The sequence below is a fragment of the Chlamydomonas reinhardtii genome, chromosome 8 (assembly GCF_000002595.2).
Source record: "Chlamydomonas reinhardtii strain CC-503 cw92 mt+ chromosome 8, whole genome shotgun sequence".
In the NCBI taxonomy this organism is placed as follows: domain Eukaryota; kingdom Viridiplantae; phylum Chlorophyta; class Chlorophyceae; order Chlamydomonadales; family Chlamydomonadaceae; genus Chlamydomonas; species Chlamydomonas reinhardtii.
In genome coordinates this window covers 2,196,320-2,215,892 of record NC_057011.1, presented here as the reverse complement: position 1 = coordinate 2,215,892, position 19,573 = coordinate 2,196,320, and the positions used below count along the sequence as shown (strand labels likewise).

The 19,573-nt window shown below is 63.1% G+C and overlaps 5 protein-coding genes across 7 annotated transcripts; all 5 read left to right on the top strand.

Moving 5' to 3' along the window:
• The first annotated feature begins 86 nt into the window (after positions 1 to 86).
• On the top strand, positions 87 to 2,352 carry CHLRE_08g369740v5 (uncharacterized protein). Of its 2 annotated transcripts, none has more exons than XM_043065005.1 (2): positions 87 to 647; positions 927 to 2,352. In XM_043065005.1, the coding sequence occupies exons 1-2, from the start codon at positions 582 to 584 to the stop codon at positions 1,074 to 1,076; spliced, it is 216 nt and encodes a 71-aa protein (XP_042922006.1). In that variant the 5' UTR covers positions 87 to 581; the 3' UTR covers positions 1,077 to 2,352. The 2 variants fall into 2 exon arrangements, with proteins under 2 accessions (XP_042922006.1, XP_042922007.1); XM_043065006.1 differs by having other exon boundaries at positions 927 to 1,581.
• An 84-nt stretch (positions 2,353 to 2,436) lies between these two features.
• On the top strand, positions 2,437 to 10,313 carry CHLRE_08g369720v5 (uncharacterized protein). Of its 2 annotated transcripts, XM_043065003.1 has the most exons (17): positions 2,437 to 2,743; positions 2,901 to 3,043; positions 3,337 to 3,431; positions 3,632 to 4,696; positions 4,857 to 5,058; positions 5,230 to 6,392; positions 6,611 to 6,809; positions 7,087 to 7,209; positions 7,345 to 7,404; positions 7,582 to 7,837; positions 8,001 to 8,110; positions 8,263 to 8,356; positions 8,488 to 8,549; positions 8,609 to 8,615; positions 8,681 to 8,846; positions 8,942 to 9,441; positions 9,577 to 10,313. In XM_043065003.1, the coding sequence occupies exons 1-17, from the start codon at positions 2,693 to 2,695 to the stop codon at positions 9,967 to 9,969; spliced, it is 4,689 nt and encodes a 1,562-aa protein (XP_042922005.1). In that variant the 5' UTR covers positions 2,437 to 2,692; the 3' UTR covers positions 9,970 to 10,313. The 2 variants fall into 2 exon arrangements, with proteins under 2 accessions (XP_042922005.1, XP_042922004.1); XM_043065004.1 differs by lacking the exon at positions 8,609 to 8,615 and having other exon boundaries at positions 8,488 to 8,553.
• A 1,363-nt stretch (positions 10,314 to 11,676) lies between these two features.
• On the top strand, positions 11,677 to 15,406 carry CHLRE_08g369700v5 (uncharacterized protein). The gene is made up of 6 exons (XM_043065002.1): positions 11,677 to 11,934; positions 12,133 to 12,252; positions 12,430 to 12,534; positions 12,705 to 12,965; positions 13,138 to 13,848; positions 14,036 to 15,406. The coding sequence occupies exons 1-6, from the start codon at positions 11,908 to 11,910 to the stop codon at positions 14,732 to 14,734; spliced, it is 1,923 nt and encodes a 640-aa protein (XP_042922003.1). The 5' UTR covers positions 11,677 to 11,907; the 3' UTR covers positions 14,735 to 15,406.
• An 80-nt stretch (positions 15,407 to 15,486) lies between these two features.
• On the top strand, positions 15,487 to 16,752 carry CHLRE_08g369683v5 (uncharacterized protein). The gene is made up of 3 exons (XM_043065001.1): positions 15,487 to 15,562; positions 15,822 to 15,890; positions 16,026 to 16,752. The coding sequence occupies exons 1-3, from the start codon at positions 15,545 to 15,547 to the stop codon at positions 16,416 to 16,418; spliced, it is 480 nt and encodes a 159-aa protein (XP_042922002.1). The 5' UTR covers positions 15,487 to 15,544; the 3' UTR covers positions 16,419 to 16,752.
• Positions 16,753 to 17,146: 394 nt separating this feature from the next.
• CHLRE_08g369667v5 (uncharacterized protein) lies at positions 17,147 to 19,573 on the top strand. Its single transcript, XM_043065000.1, has 2 exons — positions 17,147 to 17,525; positions 18,502 to 19,573. Exons 1-2 carry the CDS (start codon positions 17,448 to 17,450, stop codon positions 18,889 to 18,891), a joined length of 468 nt encoding a protein of 155 aa, XP_042922001.1. The 5' UTR covers positions 17,147 to 17,447; the 3' UTR covers positions 18,892 to 19,573.

The window sequence follows — 19,573 nt, the reverse complement described above, 5'->3', positions numbered from 1 at the left end:
GCTCAGCGGGCGTCACATACACATTTACCTCCGCAGCACACAGTGTCTCCTTGTTGAATAGTAACACTTATTGTATAACTCGTAATGCAGTAGGTCGCAGTGATCGCCCGTGGCGCGCAGCGTCCAACAGCATCAGCAGCAGCAATGTCCGCCAGCAGGCTCTGGCAGAGTCTCTCATTTGGATTCATCAATCCTATCTTGCGTGAGGCTGCCGTTAGCACGGACTTGAGCGAATCGGATGCTGTACACATTTTGCCAGCGACAGACTCCGCGCCGGTTCTTTGCGAGCGTTTTCAGCGCGCCTACTCGCTTGAGGTGAATCCATACATGGCTTACATGAAACGGACAAATTTCAGCTATGTTTCTTGTGGCCGCACTGCTCGCACTGCAGCATTAAAATTTGAATCGCCACCCGCGCGCACGACCACTGCACGTTTCCACATTATGATTTGCAGGGATCATCCGAAGGCTTTACCAGCAGAAGTCCACCGGGGGCGCCCCGGGCTCCCTGGAGTACTCCCTTCTTCCGGGCCCTGTGGGCTCTACATGGCCGGGCTATCCTCTGGCAACAGACGCTGTGCATGGTGGAGGTGGCCCTCACGTTGATTACGCCGGTGCTACTCCGCGAACTACTGCGTTGGCTCCAGGTGAGCAAAGGGAGTATGCTTGCAGAGGTGCATTAAGTGCGTGACCTTGAGGCAAGGTATGGAAAGTCCGTTCCCACGGAAAAGGTAGGGGGTCGTGCGTGGATGGCAATTTTGGACCGGGGTCAAACCGCCCCAGGTACTCCATAGCCGCCCCCGCCCGCGTAGCCAGAAGACCTGGACACCTTGCTAGCGGACCGTCAGCGTTTCTTTAATCGGGTGCCTGCACAAGTCTCCCTCGCCCCGTCCCACCGTTCATCGAGCAATTTCACATGCATGCAGGCAGCTGTTTCGCCACACGATGGGAGCAGTGGAGCCGACAATATTGAACACGTGCCTAAGCCGCCTGAATGGAAGGGCTGGGTCCTGGCGGTGGCGCTGGGCTTGTGCAGCATGGCCATGCCCATGATGCTGCATCACCACAAATGGTGAGGGCATGTGCACGCGTGTGTAGGGGGTGGGGTGTGAGGGGCGGGATCTGTAATGAACATGAGTCGTGAGACGCTACCGGTAACACGCAGCCCATGACAAGCAGGGCCCACGGCGGGGCGGCCCTTTCTGAACGTGCACGCACGGAATCAAGTTGAAGGATGATGCCTTATTGGGGTCGCAGGCGCTGCGCTAGTACGGTTTGTACGGCGGGGTGGGCAGGGCGGGTAATGCACTGGTTGTGCCTCACGCAAGCGTGTTGCGTTTTTTCAAGCACATCAATAAGCATCTGCCACTATCCCACACACGTGTTGCATGGTGCATGCAGGGTGGGCCTGCGCACGTCTTTGCGCATGCGCCAGGAGGCTGTGGCAGCCATCCACGCAAAAGTGAGTGAGCTGCTAGGTCGTCATTACTATGCATACTGCATGCCTACACAATACCATAGCAAGCGGTGGCGACAAATAGGCTGGTAGGGGAATTAGCTGCTACCGTTGCATCCTCCAGTGCGCGATTCCAGTGAGCGCGCCAGCACGCGAACACTGGATTCCGACTCCTCGTGTGACCGATGCCTACCTTTGAGAAAGCAAGCGGGCTAGACTGACGCCTTCCTGCTGAGCATCCTAACGCCCGCTTCACTCGGCACACACCTTGACGCCTGCATCCGCAGCTGTTGCATCTCAGCATGTCACCAGGCGCGGCGACAGTTGCAAGCGGCCAGCCTGCTGCCGCCGACAGCAGCTCTGATCTCTCGGCGGGCTACATCAGCACACTGATAGGCGTGGACGTACGGCGCCTCGATGACGTGGCTTACTACTGGCCTTACATCTTTTCAGTGCCGTTTCAGCTTGCGGCAGTCCTCGTTATGGTACGGTTATTAGCTAGGTAGCACGCGTTTAGTTGTCTGGAGCTTTGATTGGGGAGTGTTTGCATCATGATAGAGGCCGCCGCCATGGAGGGAGGCAAAGCAAGCTGCGAACTCGCGTTCCTCATTTCTGTGTGTGCAGGTGGGCCTGGAGCTGGATTTTGTGTCTGCGGTAGCGGGCTTGGCAATATGCTTGGCGCTTATCCCAGTGCAAGTTGTGCTGGCCGACTACATCAGCAACCTGAGGTGCGTTGTGGGGGGTGGGAGGTGGGGGTGGGGGTGGGTGGGTGGGGGGGAGAGATCTGGAAGGCGCGGAGGTGGCCGTGGTGCGGGGCAAGGGTGCAGGGTCGGGTGAGGGGACGCGGCTGGTTTGCCCGCCCTTGACAGCTCCACCTGTCCGAATCCGCCACGGGATCCAGAAGCTTTTTGCCAGAGCTCATACGATACAGCAGTCATACTGCACTGATTGATATGACGCCGTAATATTCGGAATAGTTTGTTGTGTTCGACTTCTTGTGTAGCAAATCAACTTTTATGAGGGCTGCTACTATTGAGTTATGCCCATGCGGAGGATTGCTCGAGAATATGAGTGTTACAGGATTCACAAAGTCTGCCGGCGAAGTAGCTTCCGCCTGACCATCATATCGCGAGTGACATCCCTGACAGTCAAAGCACATGAATTGACACGCGTGGCTAAGTCACCTCATGGCACAGGACGGTGCGGGCTCGCTGCACGGATGCGCGTGTGCGGCTCATGTCGGAGGCGGTGGAGGGCCACCTGGCCGTCAAGATGTGCGGACTGGAGGTGAGCGGCACGAGGGGAGCTGGGAGGAGGTACAAGCGGTGCTCTCTCTGGGTGCTGGGTCGGGGTGTGATGGGATAACGGCTGGGGTACACGACGGAAACCGCGCAGGCGGCACGGCAGCCAGACCATTAATCTTGCCGCCTGCTTGACCCGCCAGGACGTGTACCAGAGCCGCATCAAGGCGCTGCGCCACGAGGAGGAGCGCTACGTCCGTCGCTCATCCCGGATACGCGCCTTCAACATAGCGCTGTTTTCGAGCGGCTCCTCCATCATTGCCTTCGTCACGTTCAGCGTGTACCGGTGCGTGCCGTGTGTGAGCAGGACTGAGGCACGGGGTTGCTGCCCGGACCCTGACCGTAGGCTTGGGCTGGATCCTGCCTGCGCAGTCTGCTGCTGGGTGCAATTCTGTGGCGTGTGCTCTTGCATAACAGGGTATTGGCAAGAGGACGCGCAAGCCGTCGCCCCATTCCCATCCCGGCCGCCACCACCACGACCCCAACTGCATTACTTCAACAAACAGCACGCACCCCGCTAGCTGCCGCATGCACCGTTCATGATTCAAACTCACGTGCGTCTTCGCGCCTATCGTGCAGGGCTCGGAGCGGCTCGCTGAACGTGGCCAGCGTCTTCTACGTCCTGAGCCTGCTGCAGCTGCCCTCCGCTTACCTTGTAGACAAGTTCGCGCTGGGTGAGTGGTGCGCGTCCTTTCGCAGTTCTACTTAATTGTGCACGTTCGTGCCCATTATGGGAATGAACCGAGGAATGGGCAGGGGCTAACGCGCATGCTGTATGTGTTGTCTCCTCCGAGAAGCAGCAGCGCACATTTGTGCCTACCGTAGGCATCTGACAACACCCCCACACGCGCACGGTGCTTTGTCCGTCCCGCAGCCTCGCAGTTCGTCTCGGAGCTGGGCGTGTCCCTCACACGCATCCAGGCCTTCCTGTCGCTGCCGGAACTGCCTCCCGCTCCGGCGGCGTGCAAAGATGGGCAACGCATACCGGCAAAGGCGGATGTTGGAGGCGGCCACCGCCTGGCTAGCTCAGCCGCGGCCACGCAGCCGCGAGAAACCAGCGTGACGGCAGGTGCTGAAGGTGCAGCAGCGGGAGATCTGCGGCGGGGATTTGTGGCAATGCACGGCGGTCACTTCGGCTGGCGCTGGCCGCTGGGGCGGTCAGGATCTGCCGAGGACGCCCTGAAGCGGCTGGCTGCCGCGGAGGGCGCGGAGGTTGCGGACAGTGGAGCAAGCGGTGACCCGGACGAAGGCGCTTGCTTCCCGCGCCGTGCGGCTGCAGCTGCGGTGATCGCAGCCTGCCTCGGCCGGCGGCGTGCTGAGGTGGCAGCGGCGCGCAATGAGGAGGCGGGTCCCGCCAAGGCACGTGCGCCCAGCGGGCCGCTTGCCGGGGCCGTGCCGGGTGGTGGTGAGCACCGTGGAGGACCCCTGTCAGGCCTCGTCCAGCTGCCACCGGCTGACATTGTCGTCACGTGCACACAACGCGCCGGCACTGGCACGTGCAAGACCCACGCAGCGAGCCAGGAACTGTGCGGGGACATGGCTGCGACGCTGTCGGGCGTGTGTTTCGCCTGCGCGCCCGGCGAGCTGCTGGGCGTGTGTGGCGCCACCGGCAGCGGCAAGAGCACGTTGCTGGCGGCGTTGCTGGGACAGCTACAGCCGCTGCAGCCGCTGGGGGAGCAGGAGCAGCTGCAGCCGCTACAGCAGCAGCGGGGGGACACATGCGGCGGCGGCGTGGAGGTTTGCGGCTCTGTGGCGTACTGCGCCCAGGTGCCGTGGATCATGGCGGGCAGCAGTGTACGGGAGAACATCACGTTCGGACTGCCGTACGAGGAGGGATGGTACGACACGGTCGTGCGGGCGTGCTGTCTGCATGAGGACCTGGCACGCATGGCGGCGGGCGATCTCACGGAGCTGGGCGAGGGCGGCGCGGGGCTGTCGGGTGAGTGGCGCTGGGGCACGCGTGGGCGGAGCTTACCTTGTTAGGCTGCAGGGCACGCCCAACCCTGCGCATGGGGTCGCGTCGGGATACTTCGGCGTTTGGTATGTTGCTCTGTCCCGCCTTGTGACCATCCTTGCATCTCTCTCGCCCCCACCTGCAGGAGGCCAGAAGGCCCGTGTGGCTCTGGCCCGCGCCTGCTACTGCCGCCCGCATGTGGCGCTGCTGGACGACCCGCTGAGTGCGGTGGACGCGCGCGTGGGCCGAGAGCTGTTTGATGGCGTGCTGGGGCCGGCGGGGCTGATGGCGAGCCGCTGCGGCACCACCCGGCTGCTGGTCACACACCAGGAGCAGTTCCTGCCGCTGTCAGTGCTTGGGGAGGGCAGGTGCACGAGAAAGAATGGGCGGGCACGGCCTGAGGCCCTTATGCCGTTGCGCGCTCGAGCGCACATCCATGGCGCCACCTGGTTATTGCAGCTGCCCTACCTACACCTTGAATGGACTTTCCCCTACCTACACCTCGCGCACTGCTGCAGGTGTGACCGCGTGCTGCTGCTGCGCAGTGGGCGGCAGGCGGCGCTGGGGCCCTGGGCTGAGGTGGAGCAGCTGCGCCGCGAGGCCGCACCGGCTGGGGTCCCGGACACGGCTGCTGCTGCTCCACCCTCAGCTGCAGCCAAGTCGCCGTGCTTCGCGGCAGCAGTCGTTCTAGGATGCGACAGCAGCGCCGATGGGACGGACTCTCCCACCGTGTTTCTACCGCCTGCAACGGCTTTTGCAGCTGCGGTTGATGCCTGCGCTGTCCTGCCACAGCCTGTAGGGCGGAGCCTCCAGCAGTGCGCCTCCCCTAGGCCTGGCCCCGTCGCTGAAGCCACGTCTGGCGAGCAAGGGGGAGGCGCAGCCGCGGACGCTGACGCGGACGTGGAGTCTCCCCGCGCCGCGGCAGGGGCAGCAGGCTGCAGCTCCGCCGGCGCCGTGCCAACGCCAGCGGGCCGGCTGGCGCTGGCGACGCAACTGTCCGTGGACGTGAGCTGCATTCCGGAGCGGGCGCATGGGCATGAAGAGCGGTTTGCAGACAGCAGGCAGCAGCAGCAGCTACAGTCGCAGCAGGAACGGCCGTGTCAGAACCGGCAGGCCGGGTCTCGGCTGCGCGCGGTGGCCTCTGACGGAGCAATTGCGTTCCATTTTGCCGCAAGCCGTGCAGGCACATGTGATGCCTCGCCGGGCGGCGTTGAGCCGAACAGCGCCGCCGGTTCAGGCACGTCGACGCCGATTTATGCCCACATCGGGGCAGGCGCCGGCGGCCGCAGCAACACCGCCAAGCGTCCCGGGCGTGGATCGTGGCTCCTCAGGCACCTGTCACTGAGGCATCAGCTCGGCGGCGCAGATTCTTCTTCCCTTCCCGTCTCGGCCCCGGGAACCCCTGCCGGCACACGCGGGGCACTACGGATCAGCGCAGCTTCTGGACCGCTGGCTCAGTCGCCGCGCGATTTCGGACGCAGCGTCAGCAGCATTAACGGTGGCCGGCTCAGCGCAGGTGGCCTGGCGATTGGAGGCAAGGCGAAAATGATCTCGCAATGGATCGCCAGCGGCAACCGCCTGACCATGTTGGGAGGTGCCGGTGGAGGCCGCAGGACCTCCGACCCCGGCACTGGAGGCGGCGGCGCCGGCGGCAAGTTCCTCGAGCGCGCGCCGACCGGAGGTAGGTTGGGGTGCGGGCACATGGGCAGCAGGGCGCAAGGCGGAGCAGGGCCAAGGCGCATACCGTATTAGCAGCGGCGTAAAGGCGCATCGATTGTGCTGGGGAATGCTTGGTCCTAAATGCATGTGTGATGACTGTATCCTGCTCTGTGCTTCCTCCCAGTCTGCTTTGGTCTGCCGTCTGACCGTGTATTTGCATGCCTGCTTCCGTGCTTGCAGTGTCGCTGCTTGCCGCTGAGGACAAGGAGATGGGCAGCGTGTCTTGGGCGGTGTACGGGCGCTACGTGCGCTGCCTGGGCCTGGTGCTGGCGTGTGTGGTGGTGCTGGGGCTGCTGGCGGGCGAGGCGGCGTACCTGGCGGCGGACTGGTGGCTGGCGCTGTGGGCGGCCGAGGAGCCGGAACAGCAGGCGGAGCCAAGGTGCGCGGGCCGACTGGGCTGCCACGTGTGCATGGGTCATGCGCTTCGTAAGCGGAGGTGTTCCCGCTACGAGGTGGTAGCAAATTGTAGCGGGCGGAAAGCAAGTTGGCAAGGTAGGGAATGAAGAAGCATGATGCATTGGATTGCGGGGTCACGATACGTGCGGGTGGAGGCCCTCGCGGCCTTCCGTCCCTGGTACGGTAAGCCGGTTTGGGCATGGATGGAAAGCATGTTACTAAGGGTCTCTCGTGTATGGTGCCAATGCGGCGCGTTGCAGGTGGCAGTGGGTGTACGGCATCCTCACCGCGGCCGTGTTTATCTTGTCGGTGTCGAGGTTCGTCCTCTTCTTTGAGGCGGCCGTGAGCGCCTCCACAGGGCTGCACAACAAAATACTGACCAGGTGTGCCCCCGCTGGCCGCTGCGAAATGCTGGTGCACTGCTTGCGCCTCGTGCTTGCGTGACAGCTTGCCAACCACTTCCGCATACACCAACCTGCTTTCTGAAGCCTGCTTGGTGCATCCCGCATTGTCTGCAGGGTGCTGCGCGCGCCGCTGTCGTTCTTCCACTCCAACCCCGCTGGCCGCATCGTCAATCGGTGAGCCGCGCGTCAAGGGCCCTGGACCTACCCTTGTGCGTGGTGTGTGCAAGCTCCGCACTCTTAGCGCTTGCAACCCTACAAATCCCGCCTTGGTGCCGTCGCGTCTCCACATATTGTACCGCGCTTCGCAACAACACGTACGCGGTCGCCACTTCGTATTGCACACGGCCGCAGGTTCAGCAAGGACCAGGGTCTGGTTGACGACCTGCTTCCCGGGTCTTTTGGAGAGGTCCTGGACTCGGGTACGCTGGTGTTTGGCGCCGTCGTGCTGGTAGGAATCGCAGTGCCGTTTGTGATGCCACTGTTTATTCCGCTGGTTCTGGCGTTCATGTGGGTGCGCAAGCGCTACATCTCGGGAAGCCGGGAGTTCCGGCGCTGGGAGGCGGTGACCTACTCGCCCATCTACACCTTCGTGGCGGCAACCTGCAAGGTGCGTGTTCAGGGGCTGCCCCTGTGAGTGCTGGTGAGGATTCTGGCCGCAGTGTTGTTGATGCAATTAGCCGCATACCGCATGCACGTTCAATCCAACGGTGACAATACCGTCGCCTTCCGGCCCCGGCTCTTGACGTTTCCCGCGCCACACCTGCCCCCAGGGCCTGCCCACCATCCGGGCGTACGGCGCCAGCGAGCGCTTCCAGCAGGAGCTACTGAGGCTGCTGTCGCGCAGCGCCGAGTGGAGCTACGCTTCCAACGCCGGATGGTGGTGAGCTTTGGGTATCATGTGAGGAGAATCATGCAAGTGGACATGGTGCGCGGTTACACATGCTCATCAAACGAACTAACTTGACACACAAGATCTGGATGTGTGAGACCATGACACCATATTGCGCGCTTGTGCAATTGCTTGTGTTGTAGCTGGCTGGGCCTCCGCACCGACACCCTGTCCGCCACCACGCTGCTGTCGGCTGCCGTGATGTCCGTGGGCGTGCGGGATAAATTGAGCATTGAGGTGCGTGGGCAAAAGGCGACGTGGCGAAATGCATGCTGACTCTCAGATAGGTTTTGTTGCAAATGCGAGCGTCGCGATGCTCTTGACGGCATGCCTATACAGATATGATGCCCCATGCATGTCCTGGACAGGTACTGGCGCTGGCGCTGACGCACGCGCTGAACGTGACGGCGCTGATGCAGTTCTTCGTGCAGCAGGTGGGATGTGGAACATTAGGCAATGCCTACGTGAGCATGAAGACGAACTGGACAGGTTGGGAGCTGACCTGAAGTGACCATGCACTTGCCTTCACGACGACCCCATCCACACTCTTGCCCCGCGCAGACCGCCGAGGTTGAGAACCACATGACGAGTGTGGAGCGGCTGCTGGCCTACACGCAGCTAGACAGCGAGCCGCTGCGGGTGGCGGAGGGTGGCGGGCAGCCGCCGCAGGGCTGGCCCCGCAGCGGCCATCTGCAATTTGAGGACGTCAGCGCTGCCTACCAACCAGGTGCGATGCGGACTCGGGCGCGCGGCCGGATGCAAGCAGCTTGCACGCACGCAGTGTGTTGACTCTTTCCCCTTACTTGTGCCTTCCTAACACAGGCCTGCCGCCTGTGCTCCGCGGCGTGACGTTCAGCGTTTCTGCCGGCAGCAGCTGCGGCGTGGTGGGTCGCACCGGCAGCGGCAAGTCCAGTCTGCTGCTGACGCTGTTCCGCATGGTGGACCTGACGCACGGCTGCATCCGGCTGGACGGCGTGGACATCGCGGCGGTGGGTCTGGACGCGCTGAGGCGGCACCTGGCGGTCATCCCGCAAGACCCCGTGCTCTTCGGCGGCAGCCTGCGCAGTAACCTGGACCCCTGGGGCGCGCACAGCCGTGACGACGCCGCGCTGTGGGCCGTGCTGCGCTGTGTGCGGCTGGCGGGCGCTGTGTCGGCGCTGCCGGGCGGGCTGGATGCGCAGGTAGCTGCGGGCGGCGCCAATCTGAGTGCGGGCCAGCGGCAGCTGCTGTGCCTGGCGCGGGCCATGCTGCAGCGGGCCAAGGTGCTCGCGCTGGACGAGGCCACCGCAAACGTGGACGCCGAGACGGACGAGGCGGTGCAGGTGCGAACGGGCGGGCGCGCGTGTGTCTCCGTGCGGGCTTTACTTGTTTTGGAATGCCATCAGAACGCTGCGACTTGAAGGCCTCGCGCAGCTACTCACACTGCTCCTCGTCACCCGTGGCTGCCGTACACACAGGCGGCACTACGTGACTTCCTGCAAGGCGGAGGTGGAGGCGGCCCCGACATCAGCACCACTGGCGGCTCTGGTGCCGGAGGTGGCAGTGGTGGCGGCGGCGTTGCGCTGGTGATTGCGCACCGGCTTGACACGGTGATGGACCTGGACGCGCTGCTGGTGCTTGCGGACGGGCAGGTGGAGGAGTGGGGGCCGCCGCGGGTGCTGCTGCGCGGGGGCGGCAGCCTGTCGCACATGGCGGCGGCGGCGGCGGTGCCACAGATTGGAAGTATGAGGAGCGGTGGAGCCGATGCTGTTGTTGATGAGGGCCAGGCAGGGGATCTGGCTGGGACCGATTGCCGCGTGGGGCTGGGGAAGATGGTGCGGTCGGTGAGCGATGCAGGGTGGCGTGGATAGCTGCAGTCCAAGCCGTGAAGTGTGCGTGGGCCGCCGGCAGGACGCGGCCACGTGGGATAGCGTATGATCGGACGACACGTGCACGTTCTCGCATCCCTACGCAGAAACATGTACGGTTGCAGGATGAGTCAGCGGGAGTGCTAACTGGTCGGTCATCAATGGCATGGGTCATGTGGGTCGGCCATGCGTGGTGCTTGACATTTGCGCGTTTCCAATAATGGCAATTGGTTGGGATTGCGGACGGACGGGGTGCTGCGGCTGCATTGCGGCGGCACGGGGCGGCACGACTACTTCTGTGCCCTTCTTCCGCCTGCTGCCATGCGACCTTGTAATCTTTCTCTCAATGAACTGAGTGGCCGGCATGGATGGATGCTGCTCGAGCTGCTCACAATGGTAAGGCGCGTGGGGGGCGCTCTGCCCCCCAAACCGCATGCATCACCGCACATAATGCCCAGGCAAGCAAGAGACGTACCTTGGACCTACCTGTTGGGCTTGTATGTGGGTCGTTGGGAAGGCTGGTCGGGGGGCCTGATGAGCATGCGTGGCGGTGCCGCGGTGCGCGGGGCCACCGGGTCAGGCTCCGTGCATATTGGAGCGTGTGCCAGCGAACGTGGCCCCGACCCATGCCGTGCTCGCGGCCCTGACGAACCGTGGGCCACCGCCCATCTCGCGCAACCTTTTGTGAGGAGACCACGTCTTGCTGCAACTTACAAACGCATAACCTTAACATCACATGCAATACGTTACTTCATCATAGCACTCGTTTATTAGATAGCACACGCACAAGCACGCAGCTGCGTTCTGGGCGCCATAAACGGGTGCTGCGACCTTACTAGCAACCTTCTTGACTGGTGTTTGCTAGCCCTAGCGCACCGTTCTCACCTAGCTAGCAACGTAGATCTGGCGTTGCCCTTTTCCCGCCAAACGCGAGCTTCCACTTGCTTGTCGCCGCGCAACGCCAGCAGGCGCGCACGTAGCTCTTAGTCCTAGGCTAGGTGCACCAATACAGCAGCTAGCAGCAGCCAGGAGCATGGAGCAGGCGAGAGGAAGCTGCAGCGGAGGGCGAGGAGCGCCAGCGCGGAGTGCACCCGGGGCGCCCACGCAAACGGTAAGAACAGTCCTTGGGTCAAGCAAGAGCTTTCTTGGCGCTGGGTGTGTCAAGCGGTTCATTCAGCAGGCTTTGGGCTTGCACGCGGAAAGACCTGCGTCCGAGCCGCATTTTTCAGCTAGGCAGCTACCGTGTCTTTGCTTCGTTGCAGGCTTTAGGTTTGCTGCAGTGCTTTGCTGTCACGTTGGGGACAGGGTATAAAGGCAGCTAGGGCAAAAGCGCAGGGGCCGCCTCAAACTCCTCTTGCGCAGAAGGGCAGCATTTCGTTTGCATAATATGCAACACGACGGAGCCTTTGCAACCAAGCACGCGTGTGGTGATTTCGTTCTCGTCCGCCAGGAGGGAGTTCGGCCTTTTCCTGGCGAACGCGCAAAACCTTTTGCTCCTGACCTTTTGTTTTGCATCACTGCGTGCTGTTCAGGTCATGGCGACGGTCAAGTCAAAGTCAAGGGCCTGTAGTGTAACCGCCCGAGTTCGTTGTGGCACACTTGAGGAAATCGGGTCTTCTCGCCTCACCTGTGCCATCCGCTGGTGGATCCACGGGCCCTGCTGGCGCGGGCTAACATATACATACACCTATTGATTGAGTCTTACTTCATCTCACGCGCGCGCTCATTGCTTGAGGACCTGCTTTCGCAATCGCACTCTGCCGTTGCAACTCTTTGACACCCAGCATTCTCTAGGCTCCATTTGCTCGGCGCTGCCCAGCATTAGCATCGTGCTTTGTTCCTGGACAGACCCTGACCGGACGCGTGGCTCTGGCAGTGAGAGCGCTCTGACCGCGTCCGCCACTTTGACTGAGAAGCTAATTTCGGTGACCGCCTTGCTCAATGGAGGCCTCCAAAGGGCACATGCATGTAAGTGCGACAACGGTGGATACTTGGAAGAGAGCGAGGTGTCAGCCGCTGGGCCAGTAGTGGTCGGGGCACTCGGGATGTGGGCCTACTGAATGGAGTCAGAGCGAGGGCGTCGGGCAGCCGCTCTCGCAAGCGAATTCTTGGGCCGGGAGCGATGAAAGTTAAGCTTACATGTTTGCCGCTGCCGCATCATCGCAGGATTCCGAGGTGGAACGGCATGCGACCGCTTCGTGCGCGTACCAACCCAGTAGTTCGCAGTTGCGTGCGCTGCCGGAACGCCTCATGCCTGGCGCCGCGAGGACGCTGGGACTATACATGGTGGGTTGGTGTACTCTTTGGCGCGTGGTAGAGGTTCTCAGCGGGCTCAGCAGGGGCTTCGACATCTGGGATGGCTCCGGGATGGCTCCGGGAAGGCATCGATTTACGTTCGTGCAACGTTTACCCAGCCATTCAAAAGCTCTGATTTGTACACGCCACGCATTATTTGTTTTGCAGTTCAATGCCGGCTCGTGGTTCGTGCACGTGCCTGCCGCCGTCGCGTCCGCCGACTGCCCGGATGTCAAGCCTGGCTCGCCGGACGGCTTCCTACCGCAGAGCGGGGTGAGTACTCTCGGTGTGAACCAATGCATGGGAACGGTGTGTAGCGTCTTAAATGTCAAGGGTATGCTGCGGAGCCATTGATTACCGCACCGCCGCTGGGTTCCTTTCCCCCCTCACACGGTACGAGAAGTAAGGCCTCACACGCCCACACACGGCCCGCGCGCGTGCAGGTGCTGTGCCTCGACTACTCGCCGGCGCCGTCCTCCTGCTGCTGCTCCCCTCCCGCCGAGGCCGTGGGCGCTGTGAGCCTCGCCATCAGCAGCGCTGAACTCAGCTCCTTCGCCACCTCGGCCAACAAACTCTGCGGCTTCTGCTCGATGTCCGCGGGTGGCGGTGCGGGTGGCGAGTACGCAAGCGGTGACGCGCTGGAGAAGGACCCGGACTTCCGCGCACTGGGCGAGTCGGTCCTGATGGCGCTCGGTATTGACACGGTGAGTGCCCCTCGCAGGCTCCTACTTGACTTGTGGGGGTTCTGGCAGCCGGCCCCTGGTTCCTCCCTCCCGCCCTCTGCGTGCAGCCTCCGTGCCTCACCACAGTTCGCTCGCCTCACACATCTATCGTGTCCATCCCGGCCGTACTAACCCGCCTCTCGTCACTGCACAGGAGGACGCGGCCTACAACCCCGCGCTCGAGACCGCCGCCGCCGCCGCGGCGGCCGCCACTGGCACCGACGTCACCAACGCCTCGGCCGCCCCCGGAACCGCCGCCAGCGCCAAGACCGCCGCCACCAATAACACGGCCCTTCCCGCACCTGGGCCCGCGCCGGCAGCCGTGCCTGGCGCGGCGACGGCCCCTGCCCCGGCCGCCGCGGTTTGCACCCCTGAGCGGCTGACTATCGAAGGGCTGAACTTCCCGACCGACCTGTTCGCCACTGCCTCGCCCGTGCCCGGGTCGGCCTTTGTTACAGCCCTCCACGGGCCCTGGCAGGACCCCGCCTCCATGCTGCACGGCGGCTTCGGCCGTGTGGGCTTTTGCAGCGTGCTGTACGGCGCCATGCACCAGCCCGCCGCCGAAGCCAAGGCTGGCGGCCGCCGCAACCACCGCGGCAACAAGAAGCAGCCGCGGCCCGCCCTGGTGACCTCCGTGACGGCCGCCGCGTTCAAGGTGCTGCCGCTGCCGGACCCGGGCGCCCACGATGCCTTCATGGCTGAGGTGTCCGCCCACATCCGGGCCACCAACACCGGCTGCGGCCACATCTGCCGCGTGCTGGGCTACCGCACCGGCAGCATGGGCCCGGGCGTCGGCGGCTCCTGGGGCTTCCTGTACATGCAGGCGGCCGCCGGCGGGGCCGCCGGCACTCTGTGGGACCTGTGGGTGAGTGCCTGTGACGAGCGTGGGTCATCCTTGGCAGGGGCGCAGGTAGATGTTGGGGTCATGCCGTGTGCTCTCATCTCGATTGCTTCCTCAGAATTGCTTTCCATGCATGGTTCTTCTCGGTTCCCAGGCCCAACCCCGCCCACCTCCTTATCGTTTGTTTCCCCTCCCTCCCTGCCTGCCTCAGGGCGCCAACCTGGCCCAGCACCCGGACCAGGGCCTGCCCACCGCCGCGCTCCAGGTGGTCGCCGCCTCGGTGCTGCTCGCCCTGCGCGCCCTGCACGCCATCGGGATGGCGCACCTGGACCTCAAGCCCGAGAACATCATCCTGGGCTTGGACGGCCTGCTTAAGCTGATCGACTTCGGCCTGGCCCGCCGCATCACGCTGCCCTCGGACTTCTCCGCCGGCAAAGCCAAGAGCCCGCTGACCCGCGTGGACGGCGGGCACCACCTGGGCGATGCCGCCGACGCCAACATCTTCGGCCTGTTGGTGCAGCCCTTCATCGGCGGCACGGACGGCTACAAGGCGCCGGAGCTTTACGAACGCGCCACGTTCGTGAAGTTCCCCTCGGCCTGGCTGCAAGGCCGCATCTCGGGCCGCAAGGCCGACTCCTACTCCCTAGGTCGCATGCTGACCTACCTCGCGGCCAAGCCGAGTGAGATGGACTCCGTGCTGCCCCTGCCGGCCGAGGGCAGCGTGGTGGGCAGCGCCGCCCTGGCGCACCTGCAGCAGTCGCGGGGCGGCCGGCGGCTGGCGAGCCTGATCAGCGGCCTGACGGCGGTGGACCCCGCGGCACGGCTGGGCGTGGAGGAGGCGCTGGCGCATCCCGCGCTGAGCGGAGTGGTGGGCAGCAGCGACGACAAGGCGCGCTGCTGGCGCTGGTAGTAGTAGTTTGGTGTAGTTGTGTGAGTAGCAAAGGGTTGGCTGGAGACTGCTGAGTACTGAGACTGAGACTGAAGACTACCGGTAGATAGGTAGGGACACGCACACGTGGGGCTGCGGAAGCCCCGTACTTAGTGAGCGCTCGGTTCATGTCGAGAAGTAACGGACTGGGTATGGATGGAAAGCATCGTAGGGTGACATCGTGATACACGCTGTAGGTGGTAGCACTTTCAGGATAGGAGCAAGAAGAGACGAATGAACCACCGTTGGCAATGATGAGTAGCTGGTGGTGTTTGCCGCCCATGCCGCATCAGGCGTGGGTCCGCTCTGAGAAAGTATGAGCTGGTGCCGCAAGGGCCGTAAGGGCTTTCCGTGATCCGCAAGCATTAGTGAGATCCCAACTGACAGAGCGGGAGCTTCCATATCTGATGTCAGCATGTGCATTCTATTCTATTTGGGCGGTTTGCTTGATGTAAGGCGTGGGCATGTAGAACTGTTAGGACCTGGCCGGTGAAGTTGAATAGTACTGAAGGTAGCGCAGTAGGCCACATGTAGCGGACGCCGTACGTTGCAACCAAGCGGTGGCATGAATTAAGCGGAGCGCAACAATGCAGACTCTCGCTCTGAAATGCCTACCACGCCATGTGTGGGTGAACGTTGTAACTAACACTCTTGCAGAGGCCATTCATACGGTACACCCGCCGCAACCAGCTTGGCCCTGACTATGGCCTGCGTCCTACCATCCAGGTACAACCCAGAACCTGGGTTCCAGACCGTTTGGCAGGACCGTGGGCAGAACGCAAGCTCTCAAGCATGAGCGCCTGGCGTCACGCACGTTGCCCCATGCATATGAAAGCCGTACATAGGGAATTGGCAGCCTGAATGGGTCGTTTACAGCCCACCGCCCTCGCTCGCCAGCGGACTCTCGCCGTCCAGCCCATTGTTGGGGGCATCCGAGGCGCTCTCGAGCACTCGCCACGGACACGAAGCAACAACGTGTTTGGCCTACACCACGACCTCCCACGGGCGTCCAGCTACAGTCACCGCACCCAAAGTAAGTCTGCTGTGCCTGGCGCGGGCCGTGCTGCAGAGGGCCAAGGTGCTCGCACTGGACGAGGCCACCGCAAACGTGGACGCCGAGACGGACGAGGCGGTGCAGGTGCGAACGGGCGGGCGCGCGTGTGTCTCCGTGCGGGCTTTACTTGATAAGGAATGTCATCAGACCGCTGCGACTTGAAGGCCTCGCGCAGCTGCTCACACGGCTCCTCGTCACCCGTGGCCGCCGTACACACAGGCGGCGCTACGCGACTTCCTGCAAGGCGGAGGTGGAGGCGGCCCCGACGTCAGCACCACTGGCGGCTCTGGTGCCGGAGGTGGCAGTGGCGGCGGCGGCGTTGCGCTGGCGATTGCGCACCGGCTTGACACGGTGATGGACCTGGACGCGCTGCTGGTGCTTGCGGACGGGCAGGTGGAGGAGTGGGGGCCGCCGCGGGTGCTGCTGCGCGGGGGCGGCAGCCTGTCGCACATGGCGGCGGCGGCGGCGGTGCCACAGATTGGAAGTATGAGGAGCGGTGGAGCTGATGCTGTTGTTGATGAGGGCCAGGCAGTGGATCTGGCTGGGACCGATGGCCGTGTGGGGCTGGGGAAGATGGTGCGGTCGGTGAGCGATGCAGGATGGCGTGGATAGCTGTAGTCCAAGCCGTGAAGTGTGCGTGGGCCGCCGGCAGGACGCGGCCACGCACGTGGGATAGCGTATGATCGGACGACACGTGCACGTTCTCGCATCCCTACGCAGAAACATGTACGGTTGCAAGATGAGCCAGTGTGATTGCTAACTGGTCGGTCATCAATGGCATGGGTCATGTGGGTCGGCCATGCGTGGTGCTTGACATTTGCGCGTTTCCAATAATGGCAATTGGGATTGCGGACGGACGGGGTGCTGCGGCTGCATTGCGCCGGCAAGACTACTTCTGTGCCCTTCTTCCGCCTGCTGCCATGCGACCTTGTAATCTTTCTCTCAATGAACTGAGTGGCCGGGATGGATGGATGCTGCTCTAGCTGCTCACATTGCAAGGCGCGTGAGCTCTGCCCCCCAAACCGCATGCATCACCGCACATAATGCCCAGGCAAGCAAGAGACGTACCTTGGACCTACCTGTTGGGCTTTGTATGTGGGTCGTTGGGAAGGCTGGTCGGGGGGCCTGATGAGCATGCGTGGCGGTGTCGCGGTGCGCGGGGCCACCGGGTCAGGCTCCGTGCATATTGGAGCGTGTGCCAGCGAACGTGGCCCCGACCCATGCCGTGCTCGCGGCCCTGATAAACCGTGGGCCAGCCATCGCCCATCTCGCGCAACCTTTTGTGAGAAGACCCCATCGTGCTGCAACTTACAAACACATAACCTTAACATCACATCCGACACATACTTTAGTTCATCATAGCACTCGCTCGTCTATATGCGCACGCACAAGCACACAGCTGCGTTTTGGGCGCCATTGCCGGGTGCTGCGACCTTACTAGCAACCTTGTTGAGTGGTTGTTTGCGAGCCCTAGAGCACCGTTCTCACCTAGCAAGCTAGCAACGTAGATCTGGCGTTGCCCTTTTCCCGCCAAACGCGCGCTTCCACTTGTCGCCGCGCAACGCCAGCAGGCGAGCACCTAGCTCCTAGCCCTACCTAGACTAGGTGCACCACAACATACAGCAGCTAGCAGCCAGGAGCATGGAGCAGGCGAGAGGAAGCTGCAGCGGAGGGCGAGGAGCGCCAGCGCGGAGTGCACCCGAGGCGCCCACGCAAACGGTAAGAACAGTCCATGGGTCAAGGGAGAGCTTGCTTGGCGCTGGGTGTGTCAAGCGGTTCATTCAGCAGGCTTTGGGCTTGCACGCGGAAAGACCTGCGTCCGAGCCGCATTTTTCAGCTAGGCAGCTACCGTGTCTTTGCTTGGTTGCAGGCTTTAGGTTTGCTGCAGTGCTTTGCTGTCACGTTGGGGACAGGGTATAAAGGCAGCTAGGGCAAAAGCGCAGGGGCCGCCTCAAACTCCTCTTGCGCAGAAGGGCAGCATTTCGCTTGCATAATATGCAACACGACGGAGCCGTCGTGGGCGCCCGGGTCCGGCAGCGGCAGCACCTTGAACGCGGCGGCCGTCACGGAGGTCACAGGGCGGGCCGCGGCTGCGTCTTGTTGCCGCGGTGGTTGCGGCGGCCGCCAGCCTTGGCTTCGCCGTAAAGCACGTTGCAGAAGCCCACACGGCCGAAGCCGCCGTGCAGCATGGCGGCGGGGTCCTGCCAGGGCCCGTGCGTGGCTGGCTGTCACGAAGGCCGACCCGGCCGCACGGCCGCTTCGGCCGTGTGGGCTTCTGCAACTTGCTTTAAGCCGCAATGCACCAGCCCGCCGCCGAAGCCAAGGCTGGCGGCCGTCGCAACCACCGCGGCAACAAGAATCGGCTTGGCCGCGAGGTAGGTCAGCATGCGACCTAGGGAGTAGCAGTCCGCCTTGGGGCCCGAGATGCGGCCTTCCAGCCAGGCCGAGGGGAACTTTACGAAGGTCGTGCGGTCATAGATCTCCGGCGCCTTGTAGCCGTCCGTGCCGCCAATGAAGGGCTGCACCAGCAGGCCGAAGGTGTTGGCGCGGGCGGCATCAACCAGGTGGTGCCCGCCGTCCACGCCGGTCAGGCTCTTGGCTTTGTCGTCGGTGGAGAAGTCGGATGGCAGCGTGATGCGGCGGGCACCACCTGGGCGATGCCGCCGACGCCAACACCTTCGGCCTGCTGGTGCAGCCCTTCATCAGCGGCACGGACGGCTACAAGGCGCCGGAGCTTTACGAACGCGCCACGTTCGTGAAGTTCCCCTCGGCCTGGCTGGAAGGCCGCATCTCGGGCCCCAAGGCCGACTCCTACTCCCTAGGTCGCATGCTGACCTACCTCGCGGCCAAGCCGAGTGAACTCGACTCCGTGCTGTACCTGCCGGCCGAGGGCAGCGTGGTGGGCAGCGCCGCCCTGGCGCACCTGCAGCAGTCGCGGGGCGGCCGGCGGCTGGCGAGCCTGATCAGCGGCCTGACATCGGTGGACCCCGCGGCACGGCTGGGCGTGGAGGAGGCGCTGGCGCACCCGGCGCTGAGCGGAGTGGTGGGCAGCAGCGACGACAAGGCGCGCTGCTGGCGCTGGTAGTAGTAGTTTGGTGTAGTTGTGTGAGTAGCAAAGGTAGGGTTGGCTGGAGACTGCTGAGTACTGAGACTGAGACTGAAGACTACCGGTAGATAGGTAGGGACACGCACACGTGGGGCTGCGGAAGCCCCGTACTTAGTGAGCACGCGGTTCATGTCGAGAAGTAAGGGACTGCTGGGTATGGATGGAAAGCATCGTAGGGTGACATCGTGATACACGCTGTAGGTGGTAGCACTTTCAGGATAGGAGCAACAAGAGACGAACGACTGTTGGCAATGATGAGTAGCTGGTGTTCGCCGCCCATGCCGCATCAGGTGTGGGTCCGCTCTGAACAAGTATGAGCTGGTGCCGCAAGGGCCGTAAGGGCTTTCCATGATCCGCAAGCATGAGTGAGATCCCAACTGACAGAGCTGGAGCTTCCATATGTGCTTTCAACATGTGCATTCTACGGTATTCTGTTTGGGCGATGTGGTGTCGGGCGTCGTGTCGGGCGTGGGCATGTGGACCTGTTAGGACCTGGCTGGTGAAGTTGATAAGTACTGAAGGCAGCGCAGTAGGCCACATGTAGCGGACGCCGTACGTTGCAACCAAGCGGTGGCATGAATCAAGCGGAGCGCAATGCGAGCTTTCGCTATGAAACGGATACCAGGCGTAAAGAACCAAATCATTGTAACAATCTTGCAGA